The 26,988-nt window shown below is 31.6% G+C and overlaps 4 protein-coding genes across 6 annotated transcripts; 2 read left to right on the top strand and 2 right to left on the bottom strand.

Annotated features, from left to right (window-relative positions):
• Window positions 1–247: 247 nt before the first annotated feature.
• Window positions 248–20,487, top strand: LOC131671567 (uncharacterized). 2 transcript variants are annotated; one of them, XM_058948073.1, is made up of 4 exons: window positions 248–629; window positions 19,652–19,804; window positions 19,866–20,018; window positions 20,086–20,487. In XM_058948073.1, exons 1-4 carry the CDS (start codon window positions 597–599, stop codon window positions 20,284–20,286), a joined length of 540 nt encoding a protein of 179 aa, XP_058804056.1. In that variant the 5' UTR covers window positions 248–596; the 3' UTR covers window positions 20,287–20,487. The 2 variants fall into 2 exon arrangements, with proteins under 2 accessions (XP_058804056.1, XP_058804055.1); XM_058948072.1 differs by lacking the exon at window positions 248–629 and adding an exon at window positions 18,584–18,699.
• Window positions 1,345–5,085, bottom strand: LOC131671561 (uncharacterized). The gene is made up of 4 exons (XM_058948061.1): window positions 4,840–5,085; window positions 4,638–4,741; window positions 1,617–3,947; window positions 1,345–1,526 (listed from the first exon to the last, which is right to left on the bottom strand). Coding segments are annotated over exons 2-4 (2,364 nt in total). The 5' UTR covers window positions 4,639–4,741; window positions 4,840–5,085; the 3' UTR covers window positions 1,345–1,494.
• A 909-nt stretch (window positions 20,488–21,396) lies between the features above and the next one.
• On the top strand, window positions 21,397–24,976 carry LOC131671565 (etoposide-induced protein 2.4 homolog). Of its 2 annotated transcripts, none has more exons than XM_058948067.1 (6): window positions 21,397–21,979; window positions 22,191–22,366; window positions 22,489–22,744; window positions 22,820–23,163; window positions 23,531–23,605; window positions 23,675–23,852. In XM_058948067.1, exons 1-6 carry the CDS (start codon window positions 21,968–21,970, stop codon window positions 23,772–23,774), a joined length of 963 nt encoding a protein of 320 aa, XP_058804050.1. In that variant the 5' UTR covers window positions 21,397–21,967; the 3' UTR covers window positions 23,775–23,852. The 2 variants fall into 2 exon arrangements, with proteins under 2 accessions (XP_058804050.1, XP_058804051.1); XM_058948068.1 differs by lacking the exon at window positions 23,675–23,852 and adding an exon at window positions 23,875–24,976 and having other exon boundaries at window positions 21,400–21,979.
• Window positions 24,977–25,128: 152 nt separating this feature from the next.
• On the bottom strand, window positions 25,129–26,833 carry LOC131671564 (transforming growth factor beta regulator 1). Its single transcript, XM_058948066.1, has 5 exons — window positions 26,559–26,833; window positions 26,252–26,480; window positions 25,903–26,179; window positions 25,525–25,744; window positions 25,129–25,432 (listed from the first exon to the last, which is right to left on the bottom strand). Exons 1-5 carry the CDS (start codon window positions 26,679–26,681, stop codon window positions 25,259–25,261), a joined length of 1,023 nt encoding a protein of 340 aa, XP_058804049.1. The 5' UTR covers window positions 26,682–26,833; the 3' UTR covers window positions 25,129–25,258.
• Between the last annotated feature and the right edge of the window lie 155 nt (window positions 26,834–26,988).

The raw sequence follows: 26,988 nt of genomic DNA, 5'->3' as shown, positions 1-26,988 counted from the left end.
ATTTATTAGTTTTGTTCGTTTTGCTTGTTTTTGTTTTCTCAGTGTGTTTTTGTGTTGAGATGAAAAACATACATTTGTGGTTATTTAAATAAATACGTTCTCGTTCATTTTATAATAAAGTTATTGTTATTTTGTGTGAGTGTACGTGCGAGTGCAACAATATATATTGAATACCTGCTCATGTTGGAATAATAGATAATGAATTAGCAGACCAAAATGCAAAGAAAGCCGCAGCCGAACCTACTGCTGCGATTGAATGATTATAATGTTCAACACAAACACAAAGTCAAATTATATTTCCCAACTTTTTACAAACCTACCGCTAAACCATGGTTTTATGGATTAAAACTAAGTAGCGACCGAAGATTGTAACAATGTGTAGGACCTCGGTTACATATATCCGTACGCTTGCAGACGAATGCGGACGAATCACACGATTCCAGTGCAATCACTCGAAATTCCTAGTTCTAGTTACTAATATCAACAGCTACCACCGTACAACATTAAATATTATATAGCCTCTTCCGACATTGATGTAATGAAGGTCATACTTTATTTTCTTGATAAGTGTAGATTACGTATTTAATGTAAACCGAATGTTAATAATCCAAATGTTTAATGGAAAACATGTTAGTATACAGCCACTTATATAACTTATCTTTTGTAGAAAAATTTAATTTTTATTTTGTACAGCTAAATAACTTCATTTAAGTTAAAGCATTTATTAAAAAAAAAACATGCTTAAATATAGATTAATAGTCTACAAAAATTAACTTTACTCATTCTCAGAGCTGACAATATCTTTCGTGTGAAAAAATAAAATTTTGATACATGTGGTGTAAATTTACTTTCACAGAAAATTGTATTTGTATATTATCAAAAGTAAGCCAAGTAGTATAGCTCCTTACGTCACTCATCATAGTTCAAAATACTGGAAAACACTAGAGATCAATTTATTCAATGTTTTATGGTTGACAATCAAACTTTTAAAAAGAAATTGGAGTAATTTTATACCATTCAGTGATGGACCAATGAAATATATTGATTTGTATCAACTCACTTTAGTATGTCTTTTTAAATAACACAAATTTACTATTATTTTGTTATAAGTAAAAAATATATACTATAATGTGCTTAAAAATATTATTAACCAATACACTTAAAAAGTAAATACTTAAGGTAAATATCTATCTTAATGATATATTGAAAACAGATATTTTTCTTAGATCAATAAATGGATATAAAATAGAAGAATTACGCAATGATAGCAATTAAATAAAAAAATATTTTTCAACTAATATTATGAATAATTTAAATCATTAAATATGATATATTTATGAAGATTTGATTTTTATTTAAGACAATTATAATAGTATAATATTTAACATTACGTATTACACATACTACTGTAAAATATCTTTTATAAGTAATCTCACATAAGTTGCGTTTAAAAAATTTGAATAGTGTTAATAAAAAACATATATTATTTATATTTTATGTGATAGCTTTTAAATAATCTTCTGGACCTGGAATAAAAAATAAATTATATTAAAGAATAATTCATTCCTAATACAAAATTAAATATTATTAAGTGTACTAATACAAGAATATCTTACCTGAACCCATTTTCATGGTTTGATCTATGTAATATTCGACTAAAGCAATTTTCAACTTTTCTTCCATACTATTTACATCCTTTCCACTAAAAATCTTTTTCCTTTTAACATCTCCAAACCTAATCACCAATTGAATTCTATCATTATACTTCCATTTTAATTGTAATTTTATTTTAAGTCTTAATGAAGCTTCTCGAACTAAGCACCACAATGAATTAGATTTCTTGTTTATTACGTGTAAATCTCCAGACAAATATTGTACAAGATGTTGTTCATTAACCTTTATTCTCATTTTATTTGGTATTAAATTATTTACCTCTGCCATTAATGCAGCAAAAGCAACTTCTTTAACAATTCTATCTTGTGATGTAAGCATTTTAAATGCTTGTACAATTTTCATGATGTAAAATAGATCCATAAATGGAAGGTAATTATACTTAACAGTTAGAACTTTGTCCATCACATTTTGCTTGGTAGATAAAAGACTAAAGTCATTAATAAGTTTGTCCATATCTTCTTTCAGAGACTGTTTTGTACCTGCAACTTGGTAAACAATTGATCTTGGACTTGCATTTTTAGATAGATTCAACCAACATTTGAATCTATCCATCAAAAGTTCGTCTGCTTTTTTAAGAGAATCGGTAACTTTATCTTCTGTTCCAAATGCTATGGTTTCTGTACCTTGCAATCCTCTTAAGCAATTCTCAACGCGTGGAATAATATACATCAGAATAGATTCTACTTTTTGATAGAATTTCAATGAAGATTCATCAATAGCTTTTATATTTTTAATCATCTCTGGAATACTTGGGCAACTGTTTTGACCAATTGATAAACTTTGCTTAACTCCAAAGAATTCTTCAATTTTTTCTTGTAGCAAGGTACTTAATTTTTGTCCAAAAAAGGCAAACTTATTATTTGATCTCACTTTTCTCTCTTTGCCACAATAATGATAAGTTGAGCATTTATGAATGTTAAATTTCAACCCTAGTAATTTTGCATTTTTTTCTACCAGAATTAATAAATTCTGAAGCTTGCATGATGAATCAGCTATCAAAGTAAGTTCATGTGGAATGGCATAGTGATTGATTCTTTGTTTGTGAATTTCAAAAGTGTCATGTACTGCATTAGATAAATCTCTCAAAATAGGTTCAATTAACAAATCAAGAAGTATTGGATTGATAGGTGAACCTGGAGGCAAACCCTTAAAAATTGATATGGGCTTGGTAAAGCAAATATCAGAACTATCATCAGTTACCCTGAATTTTGTTTTTGAATATTCAAATATCTTTCTAATAATTTCAATAATAGAAAGAGGAACTGAGTGTTTAGTTAATGCATTCAGTATAGCAGATTGTGGTATACTTTCAGAAGCATTTTCAAAATCAAGCCAAGCAATGGCTAGATCTTTTTTTTCCTCTTCAGCAAATTTTTTACATTCTTGCAAAATAAAGCTACTTTCACAGGCAGCATTGTATACAAGAAATCCTTTCTGAGTTGCACTAAGCCTTCCAGTTTTATTGGCCCAAGCTGTTAATCTTACTGCAATGAGGCTTTGAAAAAGTTTTGATATAGTTCGTTCCATGGTGACTGGGTACCAGTTCTGTATATTTAATAAAGCCTTATTATCCATATTATTGCTTCCTGCATCATCACTGTCTAAATTACTATTTGTTTTTTTAACTAGAACTGAATAAAATTCCATCCATATTTCTGGAACAGTTTGAAGTTTCAAACAAGCATTGAAAAGACTTGTCATTTTAGAACAATCTGAATCATAAAAACGAAGTTGATCAAATTTGATTCTATCTAACCCAGGACTGCGTGAAGAACTCAAAAAATTGTGAATTTTTGATAATAATTTGGATCTTACTTCTTTAAGTGTAAATTCCTTTGTCAAAGTCAAATTTGCTATATCATCTGGCTTATTTTTTGGCCATAAAGACATTGGTATATTATCAATATTACATTGTGGTTTTACCATCAAAATATCTGCATAATACTTTTCAATTTTATCTGCACTAATTGGACAGTGCAATGTAGGGCCAATCAAAATCTCTTGAAGAGCTCTATGCTTTTGGCGTCTATACAAATCACTAAGTTTACATTTATTATCTTTATTAGATTTCTTTTGCTTATTAGGACCAGATTGTTTAGGTTTGGTCACAATTTTTTTTATATTGTTACAAACTTGTACTTGACTTTCAAAATATTTAGCTGCTTCATTCAGTTTCTCTTGATTTTCAATCTTAAGTGAATTAAAAATGTCTATAATTAATTTAGGATTGATACATTTTGGATCACGCTTCTTCTTCTTCATCTCATATGCCACTGAAAATATTTCAAGATAATTATTAGATAAAGCATATCTATAAAAAAAGAAAGTAATTATATATTGAAGAAAAGATAAATGAAGATCAATAATGCATAGGTCAATTGTATGTAGTATTGTTGTTCTATTAGTCAGATTAGATGTATAAATTTCAATATTTATAGCACATTTTACAATAATCATACTATATTAATTATAATTATTTATTATAATACATCACTGAATAACTGTTATAATTCGTGTGCGTCGTATCGGACACTCGTTTAGTCGACCTTGAAATTCACCACATTTGGGTGCACATCTCACTCTTGCAATTACAATACAATAACTTGTTTGCGTATAATCAACTCTTTTAAATTTATTATTCAAATATTAGATTGGCAGAGACGTAAAAGAGGACCACATACGGAATATTTTGTTAATAAAGTTATTTCGAGTCAAGTCGATCTGTCTTAACTTTCGTTTTTTTTTATTTGTTTAAGCTAATGTTATCAGAAAATGTTGAGTATATATGCATTATTAATGAAGTAGTAAAGATAAATTTTGAATTAGATAAAACAAAGCATTATTCTTTTGTTTTTCATTTAAGCTTATATATCATATTACAATGAAATTAGAAATGTCGCATTAACAATATAAAAGACATTCGAATAATTTGTTATAAGTAAATTGAATATGTAAACACTTACTGATTTTTCCCGTACCAAGTTTTTATGAGTAGGATGCAATTAAACAAAGGATGGCGTTCATGCGTAGACTCGTCGATTAACTTCTGAATCGTATCCGCTGCTCACTAAACGAAACAATCGTAGATATAGTAATGGATAATGTAACACTAATTTTTCGCAACTACGAAAATGCTGAAACTCGTTGAACTCTATTGTTACTTACGAGGAGAGAAAAACTCATTCAGAAATGAGAAACAAACTGCCGAGCCGATCGATACCGTACACTGCTTATATATGAGCAATAAGATAAGCACTTATGCGCTGATAAATACATATAGTATATGCTGACATATACAGCATATAATGTTGAGTTCGCTGCTTTCTTTGGGTTTTGCTTCTTGACTACTCTCGGATTGTGAAGTGCGTCTATATGTACACATATACCTATTGTATTATCCGAGCTTGCCGGTTGCTGATTCGTAACTCGAGCGCTTTCAAAACAAAACAATTGCGACTCGGCAACAGCGTAAAAATGACGCCGCTTTCCAATTCATATCTGATCCTTAACCTTATTAAAATTAGATATAATTGACGACATTAATTGATAGTCCAGACTTCCGTAAAGGTACCGATGCGAAAACAGCCCTACACAAATAACATTTTATAAAAAAAAATGATCACATCTCACGTATGTCTAATTGTACTTCTCGCAAAAATAATTATTTGTTATTGTACCATTATATTTCTCATAAAAAATAAAAAATATCGTTATCGATAATTCACCTCCTATTTATTCACATAAAAGACATAATTAAGCAAAAATAAATTCACAGAAAAATTGTACCTTCTGTAGTCTAAATTGCACCATCAGTACAATTCTATAAATTTGTTTCTAAAAGAAATAATAGGACAATTACAAATTACCACTAATTGTTACAACTTACAAGGATGTCATCCGGAAATGCACTTTGCGCAGGCGTAGAGCTTTGTAATTGTACAATAATAAATAATTATTTTTTCGAGAAGTACAATTAGACATACGTGAGATGTGATCATTTTTTTTATAAAATGTTATTTGTGTCGGGCTGTTTTCGCATTGGTCGTAAAGGTGCCGAAAAGGGAACTAGGAAGTTTTTCCTGTAGTTAGGAACTAGAAAGTTTTTTCCGTAGTTAGGAACTAGGAACTTTTTTCCGTAAGTGAAAACGTATGCGGCAACATGTTTTTTCACTCAGGTGGAAAGGGTTGACATTGTGATTAATTACGTGTAGCCTGCGAAAAAATTCTTTACTTTTCCAAACGTTTGCGCTTGTGTTGAATAAAGTTTAGTAAAAGTTGTCCCGTGAAAAGATATTAAACTTGATTGTTCAGTTCATTTCTTCAGATAAAGTTATTGAGAAATACTTTTACTAAATTTTCGTTGATGACTCGTAAATAAAGTTTTATCATAGTTTGGCCAAATCTTATTCAACTTTACTCAATTATATTTGCGTAAATTTGCGAATAAAACGGTAAAAGTTGAATTTCAAAATAATAGACAAAAGTTTGGTAAAAGTAATCCTGAACTTTAACCGAAGAGACCAATTTCCAAGTTCCAATAACCAAGTTCGGCAAACGTTTGAGAATAAAAGTTAAAATTTAGAAAGTTAAAAATGGCCAGTTAATTCTACTTCATGTTATCTTAAGAAAGTCAAGAGATATCTTGTAAGATATCTTTAACTGTCAAAGATATCTTTTAATACATAAGTGACTGTCCATTAAATTGTTGACGCCAAGATATCTTGAACGATATCTTTATGCGTTTGATAAGAGAGTATATAAATAAAGTCAACATCAAGACTTCTTTTGTTTTATTTTGAACGTAGGATATAGATTTTAAATTTTGTAATAAAAAAAAACTAAAATAAATTTAATAATTTTTATTAATGTATTGTTACATCATACATACTATATTAGTTTTACAACATTGTTTTACATTATTTTTACAATCAGTCTATTTATTACGCGATCAAAAAACTCATATCAACAGCGAATGAATTACACCAGTAGAATTATTAAAAATTTCAGTGATAACGCTTGTAATACAAATTTTAATAGCATTAATATTTTATATTCATATAATTTCATAGTACGCTTAAAAAACTCTGAAAAAATAATTAAACTATAAATATTGAAAAACTCGTGAGCTAATAAAATCGTATTACAGCTTGAATTCGAAGATGATCGATCAGTAACTGTTTAAATACGATCACGTTGTTGTTGCTTCTGTTGTTTTCTTTCCATCTGTTTATGGGTACTGGAGATCCTGTCTGATGCTCTTATCCAATCTACCATGAATTTATTCATCTGAATTTGATCTTTTAATTCACTATATGTTTTTGCAAATATTCTGAACAAATATTTGTTATTTACAGACACAAATGAGTAGTCATTTTAATTGCGAAGACAGGTTATTCTAATATTTATCAACAAGTAACATTATTTAAATATGTTTTTCTGTCATTTATTGTTTATCTGTTATATGTTTATCTTCCATATATATGTCTAGATGAATAAATCATGTTGTTGAAAATACACTACATACATCGATATTCATTGACAAATAAAAATAGAAATTGCACCCATTTTTTTACAAAAACCGATTAAATTTTACTTATTTCAAGATGTACCGGGAAAGTTATTTAAAAGACTATAATTAAACCTATGATTGATAAAATATACTTAATGAAATCAGAAATGATAATTTATCTTTTTAGAAATTCCAATTAGTATGTTAATATTCAATGAATCTATTTGAATATACGTATATTATAGAAATCTATATTTACATTTTAGATCTATATTTACTAGCAAATTAAGCTTCAACCTTAATGAAATGTGTTTGTTGGTCGGTGAAATATTTTTCAAATCTATAGTAAAAAAAATAGACATGTGTGTCGCATGATACAACAAATTTTATCTAATTTTAGAATGTTGGTAAATTTTAGAATCGCAGCTAAACAGTACGGGTATCAATAGGGTCATTGGTGATACAGGGAACAAATTTTCATTCTGATCAATAATTTGTTGGCTCTTCTGTTCACTCTCGACATCATTCGAAATGCTGTTTGTGTTACTGAAATCGTCATCACTGTCTTGGCAGTCGCTTTCCTAGTTTTCTACCTTAAGCATAACAAAATATACAATAGCAATATATAATATATCCTACAAATAGAAGTAGAAAAAATGAGTTTTAGTTAACGAAAAATTCGTGCAACTATACTTTCTATGTACGAAGATTTTCTACATTTCGTTCAATTTTTGTTATATCTACGCATCTATATATTTGTCTTTTTTTTTTCTTAAGTTTCGCATTAGTTCTCGTAAAGCACTTGCACTAATCGAGTAACAATACATACATGTGGCGATGCAACGAAAAGTAAGTGCTGAACACAAAATCTATACGTACACGTAGGTACAGTGCTCGCCAGTCATCCACTATATACACACATGTCACTAAACGTTTATCACATTTCTAATTTAGTCTCGATCACTAATGAAAATTATCAGTTCTTCTTTTCTTTATATCGAGTTTCTCTTTAAACAGATAAGTATGACCGAAAGACAAAATAAAACTTAATACTACGATAAGATAACCAAGAAATTATTATATTAACTTGTTGACTTTGTTTTATTTCATGTAAATTGAATTAAAATGCTTTTCTTTCTCCTTTTTTCAGCACTAGCTAGCCATCTTAAAATGAATATAAAGTGATGTACGTACCGTAATCGAACTTTGGAAAACTTTGGAGAATTGAGAAGCTCGTCGTCGTCAACGTCCATATCGTAACAATTTATTGTAATATTCATTCGAATGAGAGCTTGCCTTGTAGTCACCGTTTCGGTCGTCGGACTATAAATATTATACCGCATTATAATTTATTAGTATGATTCGGAAAATAACACCAATCAATTTATACTATGGTTACTTTAAGCACTGCACTTCCCCCTAAGAGTGTTCCTTCTTTCCCAGCATTGACATCACTCTTAGTAGGAAAAGATGGTTATCTCGTGTGACTTTCTATCCTTGCTTCGTTCGGGCGTAAACGCCACGCAAGAAACTATCTACTTCCCCGCATTCTATCGTAATTGTACTGTGCATGTATATTTGATTTTTTTTTTCAAGTCCAACTGCAGCGAGTAATGTCAGAGACTGTTAACGATCAATGACAGTGAGTGATTGCGCGCTATCTAATTTGGAACTTAAACCCTTGAGTAAAAAACGTACTCTAGTGGCAAAATTTTCGTACTGATAGTATGGAAAAACTAATGGCCAGAAGAACATTATGAATGTTGATGATTTTGTGTCCGAGAAAGAGGACGATGATGTAACGACAACTATAGCCGTGGCAGTATGTAATAAAATTATTGAATCGTTGACCTAAAAATTAGGCGATTTAAATATTTTAGATAATTCTAAGCAAATTTTACTGTGAGTAAGGAAAAAGTCCAATTCAGGTATATTAAAATAATTATCATTTAATTTTCATATCAAACCGAAACAATCAGCCCTACGTGCAAGTCATAATTAATTTCAATGTAATTTAGTTTAGGGTTGATAATTTAATAAGCTGATAAATATTATAGTTAATTTTCATGTTGAGAACCAATTATTTATTATCAAGTATAAATATCGTATAATGTTTTATACTTTATATGAGGAAAGATACTCTATTCTTATTAACAAAAGTGTGCCAAAAGTTCTTTAAGTTAAAATATACTTTGAAATAAATTTACTTTTTGTTGAAAAATACTGATTGTATTCACAACTTTGAATAAAATAAAATAATAAATATAACATTTTCTATAACTAACCTTTTTAATTGTCCCTTTAATGAGTTTCACCTGCACAAGCACCCGAACACGGGCTTGCAGATCGAAAAGTTTTTGTAGGCGAGCCAATTGCTGCTACGGCCGAGGGTTTTGTTCGTATTGCGAGACTGCAAGAGCTTCGGCATTCGCTCCTCACGGTGCCTCAGCTCTTACGCTATCACGCGTTACAAACATTAACTCGGCCGTAACTGCGCTTGTCCCGCCTATATAAATACCTATTGGCGAAGACGTATTCGACTAAATTGGTTGTATACGACGCAACTGCACATTGATTCTTTTTAGTTTTTTATGAAATTTGATAGTACGATAGATATTATGAAAGATGATAAGCAACGAGTGAAGCGAGCGTCGAGGTTCTTATATTCCGCGATGAAAACATTTTCTTTTCCGGTGTGAAGGTGCTCGAATTGCGCTGCTGATGCTTAAAAAATTTTTTATTTCTGGTAAGGCTGTACGAGGCTTGGGTTTTTAGATACGAAAAGCAATCGGTTGGCAAATGAGTCGTATACAACGCAACTACGCACAATTTATAATATATTAAGTCTAATAAATAACATTTTTGGTTTTCAAGTCTTTTATTAAGAACACTGCCGATACTATAGAACCGGCCAGCACAAACACGTGCTCTCAAAACTATGCCTTTGTTGCGTCAAAGCAAAGCTACTATTTGTTTAGCTAACTTACACCCCTTGTGATGAGTCAAAACACGACTGGGGATGACTCATAATGGGAAATGAATATCTCGGCGAGTTGTTCGCGCGTATAGGACCCATTTACCGATCTTCTAAGGTCGAGATTCAGGTTTTTACATATTTCTATATGTAAAAACTCGAATATAGCAACCTCCAGTGAAAAATCTATAATATTATTCCGCGCTACAAACATCTTTCTCCATACCGTATTCACTCTTGGCTCATCCAAGGTGCATAAATAACTAATACGAAATAGACAAAAAATTATTAATTTTGCGCACCTACCTCGACCTCTGTTACTCACAGAATATCACAAAGGAAGCAAAAATCCTACTGTTTATATTTAGATAGTAGGTACCGACAGTAATAGGAAAGGTAACTGTAGTAGATTCCATATATTAGTACAATTCTTGGCCAAGTATGTGGCCTTCAGTATTACATATAAAGCATTTGAAGATTGTTTGATCTTGCGGAAATGTATTTAAATGAAAAGGCTACTTTTCTCTTATTCCGCGCCGCACGTTAATGTTAATGACGAACGGGCAAGGTGATGAATAAATAAATAGAGCACATTTGTCTTAACTCTATTTAATGTAAAAAAAGGAGAGTAAATTATAAGAACAGCAGTGATTAAAACTATATGTGTCGCGGTATTAGAATATTATACTAGAGTGAGCGAGATGTTGCTCTCTCGGCGCTTGTCGAGAATCTGATTTTGTCTGTCGCAGCAGATTGCCACAATATTTTGCTGGGTGTTAACTAATTTTAGTAAATCGCTTTTCATTGGTTTTCCTGAGTGGCGAGGGCGGTTACAAAGGTAAAAATGCACGGGTGGAAAGCGTAGCGGTCAGTTGAGTGCATCTGGTCCTTGAGACCTTTTTTTTTATTATCGTCATAAATCAGCGCAGCGCAGAAATAAGTAAATATCGTAAAAGGCTATAAACGCTAATGACCACTGCGCACGTGTTCAACATATTTTTTTTTGCTTACTATTCTTGAAGAAGAGCGATTACATTTATTATTATTTATTGCAGTAGAAAAAAATATCCGTTGTTTAGTCTCGAACGTGATCGATTGAATTGGAAAGGGAAAAATATAATATTTATAGCTAAAACCCTTTTGAGGACGAAACAAAGATGTCTATGCTTGCATTCATGAAATAGTTCATATCGTCACGAGTTAGTTAAAACATTTCTGGCGTTAGCTGTATATGGATAGGCATGCTATCCGAAACTGCCTACATATCATTAGAAAAATTTCGTTAACATCACTTTCGGGTTAAACAGTGGCGAACTACACTTAATGTTTAATTTATCAAGAATGTTCTTTAATACTTAATTTGAAATTTCCGGTAATATAAATTAGAAAAGATTTATATTCTATTATTTTAAAACTAAAGGTTTATTACAGATTTTCTGTTTATTAATTATAATATGCTGTGGGAGCCCTTCATGGAAGGTGTGCTTACGAAGTCAAAGACCTATATCATGAAAGAGCCAAAAAACGAGCGTATTTCAACTCGGTGAATATTTGAAAGCGGTTTTATTAAGTGTGCAAAGTTTCTAAACACCTAAGATATATAAATTATAAAGGAACGCAAAATTTTTTGTATGAACGCATGAAAATGGAAACGATGACTAAATAGCCAATTGCAGCTTAGTCAATAGCCAAATTGTTTTCTTGGATATTTCAATATACAAGGAATTTCACCAACTTCCCGGATTATATTTCCCATCGTTATAAGTAGTTTATTTGTTATATAATGAAAACATACGTTCGGCTATTTTAAGGTTTTAAGAATACAAACCAATGGTTATTAATAGTAATAAATAAGCTTAAGTGTTGTAACGATTGCTTTGGAGTTTGAATTAAGCGCTCGAGGCGCTCGTTGTGCGCGTGTGAATTGCGAGTATCTGCGCACGATCAAGGAGCCAATAAAAATCGGAACGCACGCCGAGCTCGCTCTCTTTCCCGTCCTGCCGTGCCACCGGTCACCTCACAGCGATGGTCAACTGAGACCCGTGACTTCGCTGATCAAGGCATTGCTATACCAAAAGAGATCTCAGCCATTAACTCTTGAATCGAAATAGAATATCTGACGTTTCCGAGCTTACGTACTATCTTATTCTGCGGCCGGAGCGTTAGAAGAAGAATTAGTCATTTTGGCGTACATCAAGAAATAACGGTGGTACACAAGTGGTAGCAAAGGGGCGTGCTGACGTTTGTCATCCAAACGAGATTGTAAGCATTTGTATAATTTAAATCACGACCTTGTTCGAGCGTAACATGGTATGAACGAGAATAACAATTATTTGAATTTATTCTTTGACGTAAAGATAATTAATGGGGATGTCGACATAGCGAACTATTATATAGTGTGCGTGTGTGTATGTGCGATTGAGTGAAGACGTGATCACGTAGATGACTTTTATAATAATACATGGCAATGAATAAAAATGAATGTTTCTTATTTTAGTGAACCTTCCAATTTATTACGTATCTCGAATTGCCTTTTGCTAACTTGTTTGTTCGAGCCAATTTCTTTCATTCGTGTGTAAATACCCTGTTGACCGGACATTAATTTAGAATTTACAGTGTTTATTAGAAAATGTTAAAGTACCTTTTAACATTCTCAGCTCAACATTAAGCAACTTTTTTCTGCAAAAAATAACCTTAAAAAAAATATAATTACAGTATATTTAATAAGTCAAAATCAATAATAGCTTACGAAATTACACAATCGGAGTCTCGTCTGAACCTTCGTCGAGGTAAGACGTATTTATAAACAGGAGCACAAACGAGTGTACTTACTGTCGCATGGTATAGAGTTATACGTTCTCCGCGAGTGCGTCTAAATTTATTCAGTGCGGTAATAGTGCATAACGGTTTGATAGTACGAGTGCACTATCTCGATTATGCACCATATAACCACGGGGACAACCTCTGACTACAGGGGCGGCGTCTCACAAAGTAATCTCACGCAATTAGAAGCATCCAAATCCTCACAGTACCAAAGTCACCCTAAAGAATCATACGCTAGAATAACACAAAAGACTCAGTTTCCAAAAAAAGATCAAGCAGTTGTTACTGAAGTAATTGAGAGTCTAAAAATTAAAGACTACACACTTGCTATAGGAAAAATCGTTAAACCAACTAATGTGTTATTCGTCTCAAGAATTTCGAGTGGCAGAATATGTATTTATGTTAGCAGTCAAGAACTTGTCGACAAGCTCACAGAGCCTGACATGAAAATAAACATGGAGCATTACTCTCTCACGCTTCGACCTCTGATATCCAAATCCAAAAGAATTATTGTATCTAACGTGTGTCCAATTATTCCTCACTATGTCATTGAAGATAAAATAAAAGCTCTTGAAATCACCCCAGCCTAGCAAATCTCTTGCATAAAAGCTAGTATCAACGACCCTGAATACGCACATATCATGAGCTTCAGGCGCCAAGTTTATATAAACCCTGATGACATTAATAAACTCCCGAAAAGCATGGAAATAGACTATGATAATACAACATATTGGATCTACTTCTCGAGTGAAAAAGTTTGTTGCTTTATTTTGCAAAGGTCACCTTGCTAAACACTGTCCAGCACAAGATACTGTTAATAACGCAACGATAAACAACCTTAATTATGCAAAACTTGCTCAAAACGATAACTTGAATAGCATAGAAAAATCAACTACAAAATCACCAAAACAAATCTACACCGAAATCACGGATATAGTAACGGAGGAGCAAAGTCATACTCCAAAGCCTCCAGTGATGCCCCCACCAACTACACCTGTCAACACCGCAATTAAGAGATCGGCCAGCAATCTTTCCAGCTCTACCGTGTCTGCAAAGGAACAAAACCGTACGGATAAAATAGACCTCTCTCCGCAATATAACCGATCTGAAAAGATGCAACAAAGAAAGCGTATCAAAAAAACATTAGATAAAAACTGCACGCAAGAAGAGATTGATGAACTCCGGTGAAGAATTTCTTTTTAGTAAACAGCAATAACTACCCTCTGGAATTTGACAGCTTGGCTCCTTTTACGCAAAATATAATACTCAAGGAAACGTTTGGTAATCCAAAAACGTTAGACGTAGCTCAAAAGTTTACTACCGATACTCCCAGACTCATTCAAATGCTCAGAGACGCCTATCCACACGTTGATTGTAATCTAAAAAATCGTATTACTAGGATTATTAAAAACTTGAAATTTCAAATAGCACAGAAAATATTAGTTCAAATGTAGAATCGGAACTCAAAGATTCGGATTCTGAAGTAGCTCTTTAAAATGGCTCACACAATCAAAAGACCGATTAAAATTCTCTATTGGAATGCAAAAAGTTTTCGCAAGCACAAAGAAGACAGAAGTGGCTCTTACCGATGTGGACATCTTCATCTGCGTAGAAAGCTGGCTGAACGAAAACTGCAAAAACATTATCTTCCCAGGCTTTGTTAGTTACAGGCTTGACAGAGCACACTCATCAGGAGGCGGTATTATTTTATTAATTCGATCTGAGTTGGCTTACCGTGAAATAAAAAATTTTGACTTACCTGACAGTGCTTTCGAAATATGCGGAATTGTAATCAATAACGTCGAACCGGCTCTAAGCTTGATTGCATGCTAGAGAGCTCCAGATCTCGTCATTTCACTTGAAGAATGGGATAAGATCTTTATGAATTTTAAAAATGAAAAAAATTGCTTAGTTGTTGGTGACTTTAACGCTGATCACGTCGATTGGAATTGCAATAAAACCGATTCTAACGGAGAAAATGTACTCGAGCGTATCTATAAATTTAATTTTTTCGTTCATAACAATGATACGTACATTGATTCTACATCTACTTCTAGTATTAATTTAATTTTGTCGAGCAAAAATATAGCTGAAAGAGTTGATGTTCAAGTAAATGACGAGACTTGGGGATATGATCACTATCCAATCTATGTTAACTTTAGCGCAGAAAAACATATTTATCATAAAAAAAGTTACAAAATCAGATCCACTCAAACTAACTGGGACAACGTTGTTTAAATTCTTTCGGACTCTTACATAAATTTCCTAACCAGCGAATACGAACATTTAAGCGCAAGTCATAAATATGATTATTTCATCAATCAAATTACGACCGCCGTCACTAACAACACACCTAAAAAGAAACTTATAAATATTAAAATTCACCGTAACCCTGTAAGATGGTGGGATGAAGATTTAAGAGATTAAAAAGCAGAGGCAATTGGCGTTCAAAAAATGGGAAAGGACTAAGGATCTCGATGATTTTATAGAATATAAAAGACTGCTTGCTATATCGAAAAGAACTTTTAAATGGAAAAAGAAAGAAAGTTACGTTAAGTTTACGAATACCATCAGCTTCTTAACAGACGGGCGATACATCTGGAATACTAGTAAAATTCTTAAAAATAAATGGATTAAAATTAACGCTTCTCACGTCCCTGAAAATTTGCAGCTAGACAAAAAAATGGAAGCTCTTAATAAACTTTGCCCCTCGATTGCCAAGCGGCCTGATCCGAATTACTTACCAAAGTGCCAACAAAACGATTTCCTTGACAGTCCATTCAACTTCGTCGAATTTAATCATGCCTTAAACTCTCGTAACACTAACTCATCCCCTGGCCTTTTATTCGTATTTATTTCGTAAAATATAAACTTCTCCTTCTTGACATTTATAATGAAATGTACAACACAAGCGATTTTCCAACAGACTGGAAAAAATCTTATGTCCATTTCATTCCAAAACCTGATAATAAAAGTTACAGACCGATCGCACTTACATCAGCATTATGCAAATTGTTCGAAACAATGACTAAAAATAAATTTCAATGGTGGATAGAATCAGAAAACATGCTTCCGGAAAATCAAAGTGGCTTTCGTAAAGGCCAGTCATGTCATGATAACCTGCTCAACGTAACAATCTCTATTCAATCGGCCCTTAATAATCAAAAAAATATATTTGCAGCATTTCTTGACGTTAAAGGAGCTTTCGATAATATCGATGTTAAGATTCTACTTGACAAGTTAGCAAATATTGGATGTCCGTTATCTTTGATTAAATTTATAAAGTTCATTAGAATGGAAAGACTTGTCTATGCCGATGAAATTAACGAACCATTAATACCGTGCAAGGGTGTGTCTCAAGGAGATGTGCTTAGCCCACTTTTATATATAATCTTTGTAGCCGACATCGTAAAAAATATTTCTTGTAGAGTTTCAATATCTCAATTTGCAGACGATATCGCAATATATTCCACCAATCTAAAAGCTCTAGAAAAAGCTCTTCAGCAGATAAAAATTAATCTCTCTAATATCAATCTAAGTTTAGCTCCTGAAAAAACCATATTCGTTTATTTTAATAATAAAGATATTAAACCAGGTAAAACCGTAATCAAACTGGATGATTTAATAATTAAATCTAGTGAATCCACCAAATTTCTTGGAATTATCTTTGATTACAAGCTTTCGTTTGTCCAACAAATAAACAAAGTCAAAATGTGATGCGCTAGAGCAACCAATTTAATAAAGTACTTACAAGGAATTTGGTGGGGCGCAGACTCGTCAACTCTCCTTACTCTTTATAAGAGCTATGCAAGATCTATTATTGAATATGGTTTATTCGTATACTATCCTAAGCGCAAGGATCAACAGGAAAAACTAGAAAAGTTGCAATATAATGCCATTAGATATGCACTAGAACTACGAACAACGACTCCTATTAAGATTTTACTAGCTGAATCAAAACTCCCGACTATACACGAACGGGCGAAATACCTCTGTAATTCCTATATATCTAAAATCTTGTCAAATGAAAGTTTAACTATAAACAAGACTGTGACAAAGTTCTACAATCAAATTAAAAAAAATAAAAAAAAAAAAGAAAAGACTGTACGAAACTTGCATTGAAAATGTAATCTGCTCTGTCAACAATATTGTTAAAGTTTGTAAATACCACATGTATCTTTACGACTATAACTCCATTATGAATCTAGTTCCGCACAAAAAGATAACTGATAACACCACTTCAACAAAAGAGTCTAGAAAGAATTTGTAATGATTTAGACACCCCGAATGTTAGAATATTTTTTACTGTCGGCAGCAGGAGTACAACTTCTCATTCAACTGTTTCAGCATGTATAAACCTTAAAGAAAATATTACTATAAAAAGGAGCTTGAATAAGAAAACGTCTGTTTTCACGGTTAAATGTATCGCAGTGAGAGACTCGTTGGACCTTGCACTTTAAAATACTGATGTCAGCAATATCATTATGTGTAATTCACTCAGAGTTGTTCAGTGTTTACAGAATCCTCTTTTGAAAATCAACTCTAACCCATATCTTTTTGAAATTAAACAAAAGTACTTTGAATTTCAAAAACGAAAAATTAAAAAGGGAAGCATTGAAATTTATTGGATTCCATCACTCTCAGTGATCACAGGTATGATATTGCCAACACACAGGCGAAAAACGCAGCAAACAGAAGACCTACTGATTGTGACCAATTCCCCTTCACGGATTTGAAAGAATCGTTCAAATTAACGATGAAGGCAAATAGCGAATCAAAACTCCTAAGTTCCGATTCTGAAAAAGGGAAGTCTTTATTTTGACCATTACTATAGCGACACGAAAAGACCGTGGTTCCAAAGCAAAAAACTTTCGCGCGAGTTTATAGTCACAATAAACCGTCTGCGTGCGAATCACTATAATCTAAATGCCTCATTGGCAAGAGTTTCGATAATCTCTGACCCTAGTTGCCCGTGTTCATTCCCTTTTCAAGATATCAATCACATTCTGTGGAATTGTCCAATCTACCATGATCAGCGAATTAAACTGTTTACATAATTGTTGCAAATCAATCTAAAGCTCCCTCTATTTGTAGAGGGTCCCAATATTGTTGCGTGTTTCTGCATTGTTAATTTCCTCAAAGACTGCTCACTTCGCATATAGTTCACTAGTATTAAGAGAATACAATGTTTTCACGAATGTAAATACGTAAATGCCAAGTATAGCGAATAAATCTGTACATGATTTGAAAGCTAACAATAAAAAAAAAAAAAATTACACAATCACCAAGTCGCCCATAAAATTTTTTGGTCAATTATTTTGTTAATTGTTTGGAAAAACCATAAAAATTATATAAGTTGTTGCCAATTGTAATACATTTGAAAAACCTCTTCCGGTCTATGAGGTAACAAAATATAAGTATCGATCTATTGAATTATTTCTGTAAACACAACGCCTGCAATGATATATATATATCGTATTGATCTCATCGAACGGACGCAATAAGCCACGCTTTAGACAATTACTCGTGTCAACCGTGAAGACTTTTTTTGTTCATTATTATGAGTGCATTCAGCATTCGTTGGTGTATAAAAGAAGAAGAGTCTTGCTAGATGAAGTCAGTATATGATAACGGATTGAATTTTTCATTTTCACGTGATATGATATCCTCTGTTTTTTTCATTATCTTCGGTACTATTGGAGTTGCAATAAATGGAGTTGTAAGATTTCAATGTTTTTTCTATTCTTTTTTCCTGAATGATACATAAAATCATACTTTTAGTTGACTATATTTAGTTGTATCAAATTAGCTTATGAAAATTCCTATCGATTAAGATTTGGTTTTTAAAAATATAATTAAGAAAATCCGTTCACATATATAGATTTTGCGTAGCTTGTTGTGGTATAAAGATAAACATTTAATTAAAAGAATTAAAAAAATTTTTTTGATGACTTCTTAATAAATCTATAAATCGTAAAATATATTATTACTGAAGAGTCATCAAGAAAAAGTTTTGAAAGTATATATAACATTATTTCAATAATTAAATACCTTATTACTCTCCATCATTATAGATCCAGTGAATTATATTACAAAGTTGTTTGAGAGTGACACCCAAAACTCCAACCGAATAATTATACACAATTAATTATGACAACGTTTCGTTGGTTTGCCTTCCAGCCTCATCAGGTCTTTTATTAAATTGTCAACTAATACAAAAAATACTTTATGACGACTTAAATAAATGATAAATTAAAGATCAATAGAACATCAATAGTCCAAACTTTTACGGCAAAAACTTTTACTATTAGCAATGGATATTATAAATTTTTAATTTCTACATGTTGCGTTGGTATGTAAATTTACTGTTCTATTGATCTTTAATGTATCATTTATTTAAGTCGACATAAAGTATTTTTTGTATCAGTTGACAATTTAATAAAAGACCTGATGAGGTTGGAAGGCAAACCAGCGAAACGTTGTCATAATTAATTGTGTATAATTATTTGGTTGGAGTTTTGGGTGTCACTCTCAAATAACTTTGTAATATAATTCATTAGATCTAAAATTATTTTAATTACAGTTTAAAATTAATAATGGACTCATTTTAAAAATAGATTAACGTTTTAATAAATAAAAATAAATCAATTTATTTACCGGATTAATTTCAGACTAGTAGTCATATAAAAGTAGATCAACTGAATGTAGATGCTACTCCAAATGAATATTTCGGAAAAATTAGTAGCGAAGTAAAACCGTTGAACGATGACAGTAGTATTTCTGTTACTGTACCGGTTAAAAAGAATTTACATGAAAAACTTCAGGTATTTAAAATCATATATTATTTTAATGTAAATAGGTATACTATTATTTATATTTTTGTAGGTAACTGCGAACTTGAATTTTAATAATCTACCAATTTTGAAAGACGAAGTTATTGTGCTCTGTGACGCTATAGCCGAAAATGGATTTTTCCAACCAATTGTTAAAAAAGTAGAACCCAGTGACAAATTCCCGAAAAGTTGTCCGATACCAGCGGTTTGTAATACTTTGAGAATTTGTTTTAATAATGAATTTGCTCAATAAATATTACGTGGAATTTTAGGGCGAATGGAAAATTACAAATTATGTTATCGATATGGATGACTATCTTCCATTTGGATTAGTACCTTCAGGAAATTTTGATGGTCAATTTGACATTGGCTTACCAAATGCCAAACCTATGATAAAAATAGTAGTAAATGGAACAGTTTCTCCTTTTGGTGGTGTACCATCAAGCTTGAAGTCATTGTTTGAATTGATTTAATCTGATAATTGACCTATAATTGTCATTGTATACGATATTTCTTGAACACCTGTTACATCATAAAAAAATTTTTTTCTTTTAAACAATGTGTTTATTTACTGCCAAATACAGTAAAGTTGAAATTTCTATCACGGTAGGTATAGATAAAATACTTTGTTATTTTGAGTGCCTCTTCGAGCAGTTGAAAAAATAAAACAATGCCTAAAAAACCTAACAATAATGTATTCATAAACCATTATTTCATACCTAATTCACTTTGGCAGAATTATTTGTGCATAATCAGTTACGATTAACCAAATAGTTAAAAAAATGAATAAAATTGGATTTCTAATGCATTTCTTTGATTAGAATAAGTGTACTATCGTTGTGTTTGTGCAACTCATAATCACTAGTAAGTTGAATTTACTAATAAATCTTTGCAACGATCCGGTTACCATTGCAATTATAAGTGTTGAGATGCGTGGTGTTTGAGTGACTGCAATAAAAAGGTGATTTATAATTTATCCTTTAAATTTTCATAGTTTGTGATAAGATTAATTATAAGATCATTCTCACTTCGTGTTTCAAAAGAACTTTACTATCTTAACATAACGTATTAAATGTTGGACCTGCTTCAGTCTATTCAAATTATCTAGTATGATTAAATGCTAAATTTCGAGCTATCAAATACTTTAGAAACAAAATTGCACATATTTCAGTTAATTATTCGCACAATGTCGTTACGTCAATTTATCAATCAACTGAACGTACTAATTTTATCAATTATTGTAGAAAGATGTACTACTTGTTAATTAACAATTGTTATCTATAAAAATTATTTAGTCTGATGATTCGTATCTCAAAAATTCTGACAAGCAGGGTAAATTTAAAACGCACAAAGTTGGCTAAGTTAAAATTTCGGACTGCCGCGCTATATCAACTTTTTGTAACGACCTCTGGCGCAGACTAAGTCAAGTGAAAATACTGCAAATCTGCCAATGTGTTTACTGTGTCTGCTCTGTCTGTCTGTCTGTCTGTCTCTCTCTCTCTCTCTCTCTCGCTCTCTCTGTTTCACTCTCTGTCTCTCAGTCTCCTCCCTCTCTCGATAACCGACTCACAAAAACGACGCGCAAAGTGCAAACGACGCGTACGGTGTAAACGACGCGCACGTCTCGCTTGCACATCTACACATATATACACATTTAAACACATTTGACGATGTAAATAGCGCTAGTAGCATAGTAGTGTGTGGAGCGCGGCTGTACAATATTGATAACAAACGCACTTTGTCATCGTGTGTCGAACAAAGTGTTCTGTTGCACGACAACCGTGTAGCGTGTGAAATAAGAACAGAAGGCAAGTAACGCGACGCACGTTGTTGCGTGGCGATGAGTGGATCCGAGCATAGTTACAGTAGTAGTAACAGTTGCAGCAACAACATTAGTAACAGCCTTGCATGGCACATCAGGTACAAAAGACAGCAGGGCATCGTCGTCGAGCTATAACCTCGACCGAAGACAAATCAAGATTTTCATGAGCCTTCGTGGTGCGTCACGATCTCGGCGTACATTCGCAAAGGTACGAAGAACAGCCACTTTACTTGTGGAAGATGCACAGTGCAGAGCTGGCTTCTTGTTATTCTTATTGAGCCAATTGTCCTGCTACTGCTACTGCTTAGCGACTGCACCGGCGATCTGCCAAAATGAAGATCACTGTAAGTTTTACGTGTAGGTGCCTATAAATCCTATCTGTTTTTCTCTTTTTTTATCTGTTAGAGCGTGTAATTATTTGGGAATTAAAGCGTAATATATAGCACCTTTGTTTGGCTCCTCTCCAAAAGCCTATTTCTTCATCTTTTATATAGTTTTTAGTCATTTTTCTTGTCAATTGACAGCACTATGTAGAATGTTATTTTTATATTGCAGGGTATAATCATTGCCGTGTGGCGAGGCTTAATAGACAGCTTACGTGGTGCACTTGTCCTATTCTCTATGGACAAGCAATTCAACGAAAGGATAAAAAAATCTGCCTCAAAGGTAGACTCTCGTAGGAAAGAGAACACTGTTGGACAGAGTCCAGCCAAGTTCTCTAAGCAACATAGGTAAGTTGTGGATTTGTGCTAAAATTATAATTGACTGAATTTCTTTGTTGTATTACTATATTATAGCTAACAATTTGCTATTTTGTGGTGAGATTATGTAAACTTTAATTTGACTTTAACAGGGAATCAAAGGTGCTACAAAGAACAGTTCAGTGCTGTGCTTTGAATGGTGGTGTATGCTTAGCTAGCATTCTTATTTTTGAATATGGATTGTTGCCGTCTCTGAAATATTTATTAAATATAATATTTGGTCAATCTCCGGGTATGGGAACTTTTGTTTGGTCATGGATGAAACCATTTTTGTCACTCATTTTCAGCACTGTATGGATACTGCCAGTTTTCTTATTAAGTAAAATAATCAATATGCTATGGTTTCAAGTAAGCATTGAAAATGATGAAAAACATTTAAATACTCAGGTACAGTTTTTACCCAACATATTACTTACATTACAGGATATTGCAGATAGTGCATATAGATGTCGTCAAGGTAGACCAGTACTATTGTCAAGTATCAGTAAGCTTTTAGCTGATATGGCTTTCAGTACTTTGGTGCAAGGCTTGTTTTTAGGCCAAAGTAATCTAGTATCAAAAGTGCCACTGCCACCAATTGGTGACATTCTTGAACTTTTACATTTGTGCCTTCTTAATGCTTTATATAGTTTTGAATACAAATGGTACAACATGGGATGGGAATTGCATAGACGACTTGAATTTATTGAATTTAACTGGCCATACTTTGTTGGATTTGGGTTACCACTTGCATTATCTTCCAAATTATCAGATTCATATGTTATAAGGTAACCTATATAATTTATATAAATAAAAATTTAAATATGTATAGAGCTTTATGATTCATTCAAATAAAGTAATACTTTATAAAAAAATGATCTTAACCTTTAGAGGGCCGGAGAATCAATATACTGACGCTACCCCCGAGTGATACCCGATTGATACTTTCCCTATGATCAATCAATGATATAAGATACCTTTTATACCAGTTTTCTGAGGGCGATATGTCCCTTGAAATTCCGGCCCTCTAAAGGTTAAATCTCTAGTTTCAATAATTAGAAGATAAATAAAAATATGTGCCATTAATTTCGATTCTGTACTAAATATAACTAGAATATTTTAATGGAATTAAAAAAAAAATTCGTTTAATTTCAGGAGCTGTGTATTTGCTATACTATTCCCATTATTTATCGTCAGTGGAAACGAAGCAGAACCAGTTATTGCTGTCTGGTTAGTATTATTTTTGACACTAAAAATATATTTCACTTTATTATATTTAAAAATCATTTATTGTTTCAGCAACTGTCCGTTAAAAATATTTTCACCCGTGGTTTCAATAGCTAATAAGTTAATTAAAAAAATGCGCGACGTCTATTATTTTTCTTACCGCCCTCCCTAAAGTTTATAAATTACATTATTTTTACGTTGTCCACATTTATTTCATTCTCATTTTCATTTTTGTTTTTTAAGTTGACCTTAAACCTCTATTATTTTTTCAGTGACTGTCATTTCAAAATATTTTCTCCTGTGGTTGCCATATCTAATGCATTATTTAGTAAAACAATTGCACCGAATAAGAGACGGTGACAAGAAGAAGTATCAAGTGTTTTGGATGAGAAATCTGGCGAAAAAGAAACTTAATTTGGAAACTTGGAAGTTTTTCATCAAACTTTTAAACGACAAAACGAAAACACTTAATTTCGCGCGTAATGTATACTTAGAACTATGTAAATATGCAATAATGGAAAATTTTAGAACAGATTATATAGGGGTTGCCCAAGTCTGGCTTGTGTTAACTAACTTTATAATAAGGACAGTAAACAATACCCTAAATAACCTATAATAATATCTTTTAGTTATTTTTATATATAAGTTAGGTAGGGCTAATTGTAATATGTGGGTGTAAAATAGAAATGTTATCATAAATACGAAGTTTATTGGTTTCTATATTTTTATAAGTTTAATTTGATTAGAGGAATTAATATTTAGTAGAATGATCTTTTTATTTCGGATAGTTCATTTCAATTTCAATAGGATTTATTTTAATTTTACAGCTTCTTTGCTACATTTTTATGATTTTTTGAATATCTATAAATTTGTTTTTAAATATTTAAATGGCTATTATTACATCATGACTGCTTAACTAGTCAATTAATAATTAATTTTTTTATAATAGATCGATACAAATGTATTTGTTAATGTGCAGCAATTATTTGAATTATAGATTTTTATTTCTAGTTAATTGATTAATTAAATAATAAAATTTTAATTATGTAATGAATTTTTGAGTATTCTTTAAGTTACAGGAATAACTTAATAAATCTAAATCATGCTATATAAATTTGTTCGATTTCTTGTTATATTAATTATATTAAGTTATGTCATGATCATGTTTTTGATTTAATTTACAGAACAGACATAATGGTTTAAGGTGTATGAAATATATATGCATATAACAATTTTTATATAAATTCACCACTGTAAAATACGTTTCTGACTTGTAAGTTTCATTGGAATGCTAATTTTTTCAATTGCGCCTTATTTTTTTTAATAAGAATAGAGTCGTCTAATAGTACTTGAATAACATGTGATAGAACTTTTTTTATTAGTTTACAACAAGTGGCTGTTTAACAATGATCATTTAGTTGAATTCTAATTGCTAATTTGCTCTTGAATATTAAATGTGAACAGGATAAATTTTTGAGAGCAAGTGAATTAATATGAACTTTTTTAAATGGCTGTTTGTACTATCGACCAATGTAAATATAATTACTAGAAATAATAAATGTTTTATACACTATGAAATAAATATGGTGATTGATTACATATCTCTATCCTTCTGTATAATTTATAAAATTAATGAAAAAAAGACTACTTTTTTGGCTATGAAATAAGTTCCTGAAAATTTATTAGTTCGTGATTATTTGAAGATTCCTGTTTAATGTTGTGTGCAGTAGAAAGAGCATAATGTCGATGTAGTGCTTCAAAACTTAATCCAGGATCATTTTCTTCTTCCGCAAACAAAATAGGATCTTTGTCTGCAGAGCTTTTGCTGATCTAATAATAAAATCATGAACATAGAAATAAAAATTTTTCTGTTAAAAAAATAAATATAAGTGAATATAAAAAGTGAAGTAGAGTTATTGTACCTCAAATTTTTGTGGTTTATAATTGAAAAGTTTACGAGTACCAGGAGAACTTTGAATAAGGTTTTGTATAGTTGGATGAGATATACCAAAAAAATCTGCTCCTTTCGGTGTTATTAAATTTAATGTAGATGATATAGCTACCAACAAACGTGAATGGCATTCATCTGGACTGGACCCCACTAATGGTTGATCAAGTTCAGTATCCGAGACTATTTCAAACCTTAACAAATATGTTTGTTATAATTTTATTAATTTAATCACTGTTAGACAAAATATTGTAATTTTGTCTTATTTTTTAAAATTTGTATATTTTATTCAGATAAAAGGATAAATTTTCAATTAGTATAATAAAGAGTAAATGAACTTTTCTTGATTTACCTAGGTTTAATTCCACCATCTAATATTTTACATGTGTATAACGTTTTCATTCTGGCATCTTTCAAACTAGCATAGACTCTAGTACTACAATAACCTACTGGAAAAATTAAATCTTCAGTGTGATATGCCAGTCTGTCAGCAACAACATCTCCTAATGAATACACAGTTAAGTCTCCTAATGAAATTGGAAAAATAGGTCTACCATGAATATCTAAGGGTATGAGCTGTACAACTTTTCGTGCAGTTTTACTCAACTTTTTAGGTTTACTTTTACAGTCTAAAAAATCATATTGAACAATTTTAATTTATATACGTTTTCAATATTTGATTTTGTTAATTAATATGTTACCTAGGATCTCTATATTATTTCGCTTTTTAATACTTTTTTTAGATAGAAATGCATCTGAGTTTGGTACTGGTGAACTAGAGCTACCCATTTGGGATTTTGTTAATAAACTTGATGGATCCATTTCACCTTGCAATTGACACAGTCTCTTTAACAGCATTAGCCTTTCTTTTTTTGCAGAAACAAGATTATCTTGAACTTCTGATACTTGATCGCAAAGAGCTGCATTTTCCTAGATATATAGTAAAGATATTTAAAAAACTATTTCGTTTTTGGGAATGATTTAATTAATATTGTAGAAATTACTCACAACAACCATTTCTTTAACAAGTTTTTTTAATTTTTTATATTTTTTCTTATATTTAAGATTTTCTTGCAGTTCTTTGTGGTTATATGTTTCACGAAAATACGTTGTTCCATAAGCGTTTGACATCTTTTTTAGTTCCTTAAATGATAATTGTTCTCATACAAAAGCACTAACAAATAAATAAAAGTATGCCTTTATTACTTTACATTTTTAAGTATTAATAGTTTTAAAAAATTTGTTTGTTTTGTTTTGATTGGTGGTTATGGTATAGTAGCTGATTTTTGGTGTTTACCTATTATAATTATAGGTGGCTCTGATGACGACTTCAGTAAGTTGTAAGTAAGCACATGCTCTCGGCTCGAAATCGTAAGCAGTGAAGGCAGCTACAGAGCTCGGGAGCATTTCGCGGCCTACCACTGGTTACAATATGCTC

Source organism: Phymastichus coffea, unplaced genomic scaffold, assembly GCF_024137745.1.
Source record: "Phymastichus coffea isolate CEN01 unplaced genomic scaffold, Cenicafe_Pcof_1.1 PCOF00128, whole genome shotgun sequence".
Lineage (NCBI taxonomy): Eukaryota > Metazoa > Arthropoda > Insecta > Hymenoptera > Eulophidae > Phymastichus > Phymastichus coffea.
The sequence above is the reverse complement of the archived record's forward strand: the minus strand, read 5'-3'. Positions and strand labels throughout refer to the sequence as shown.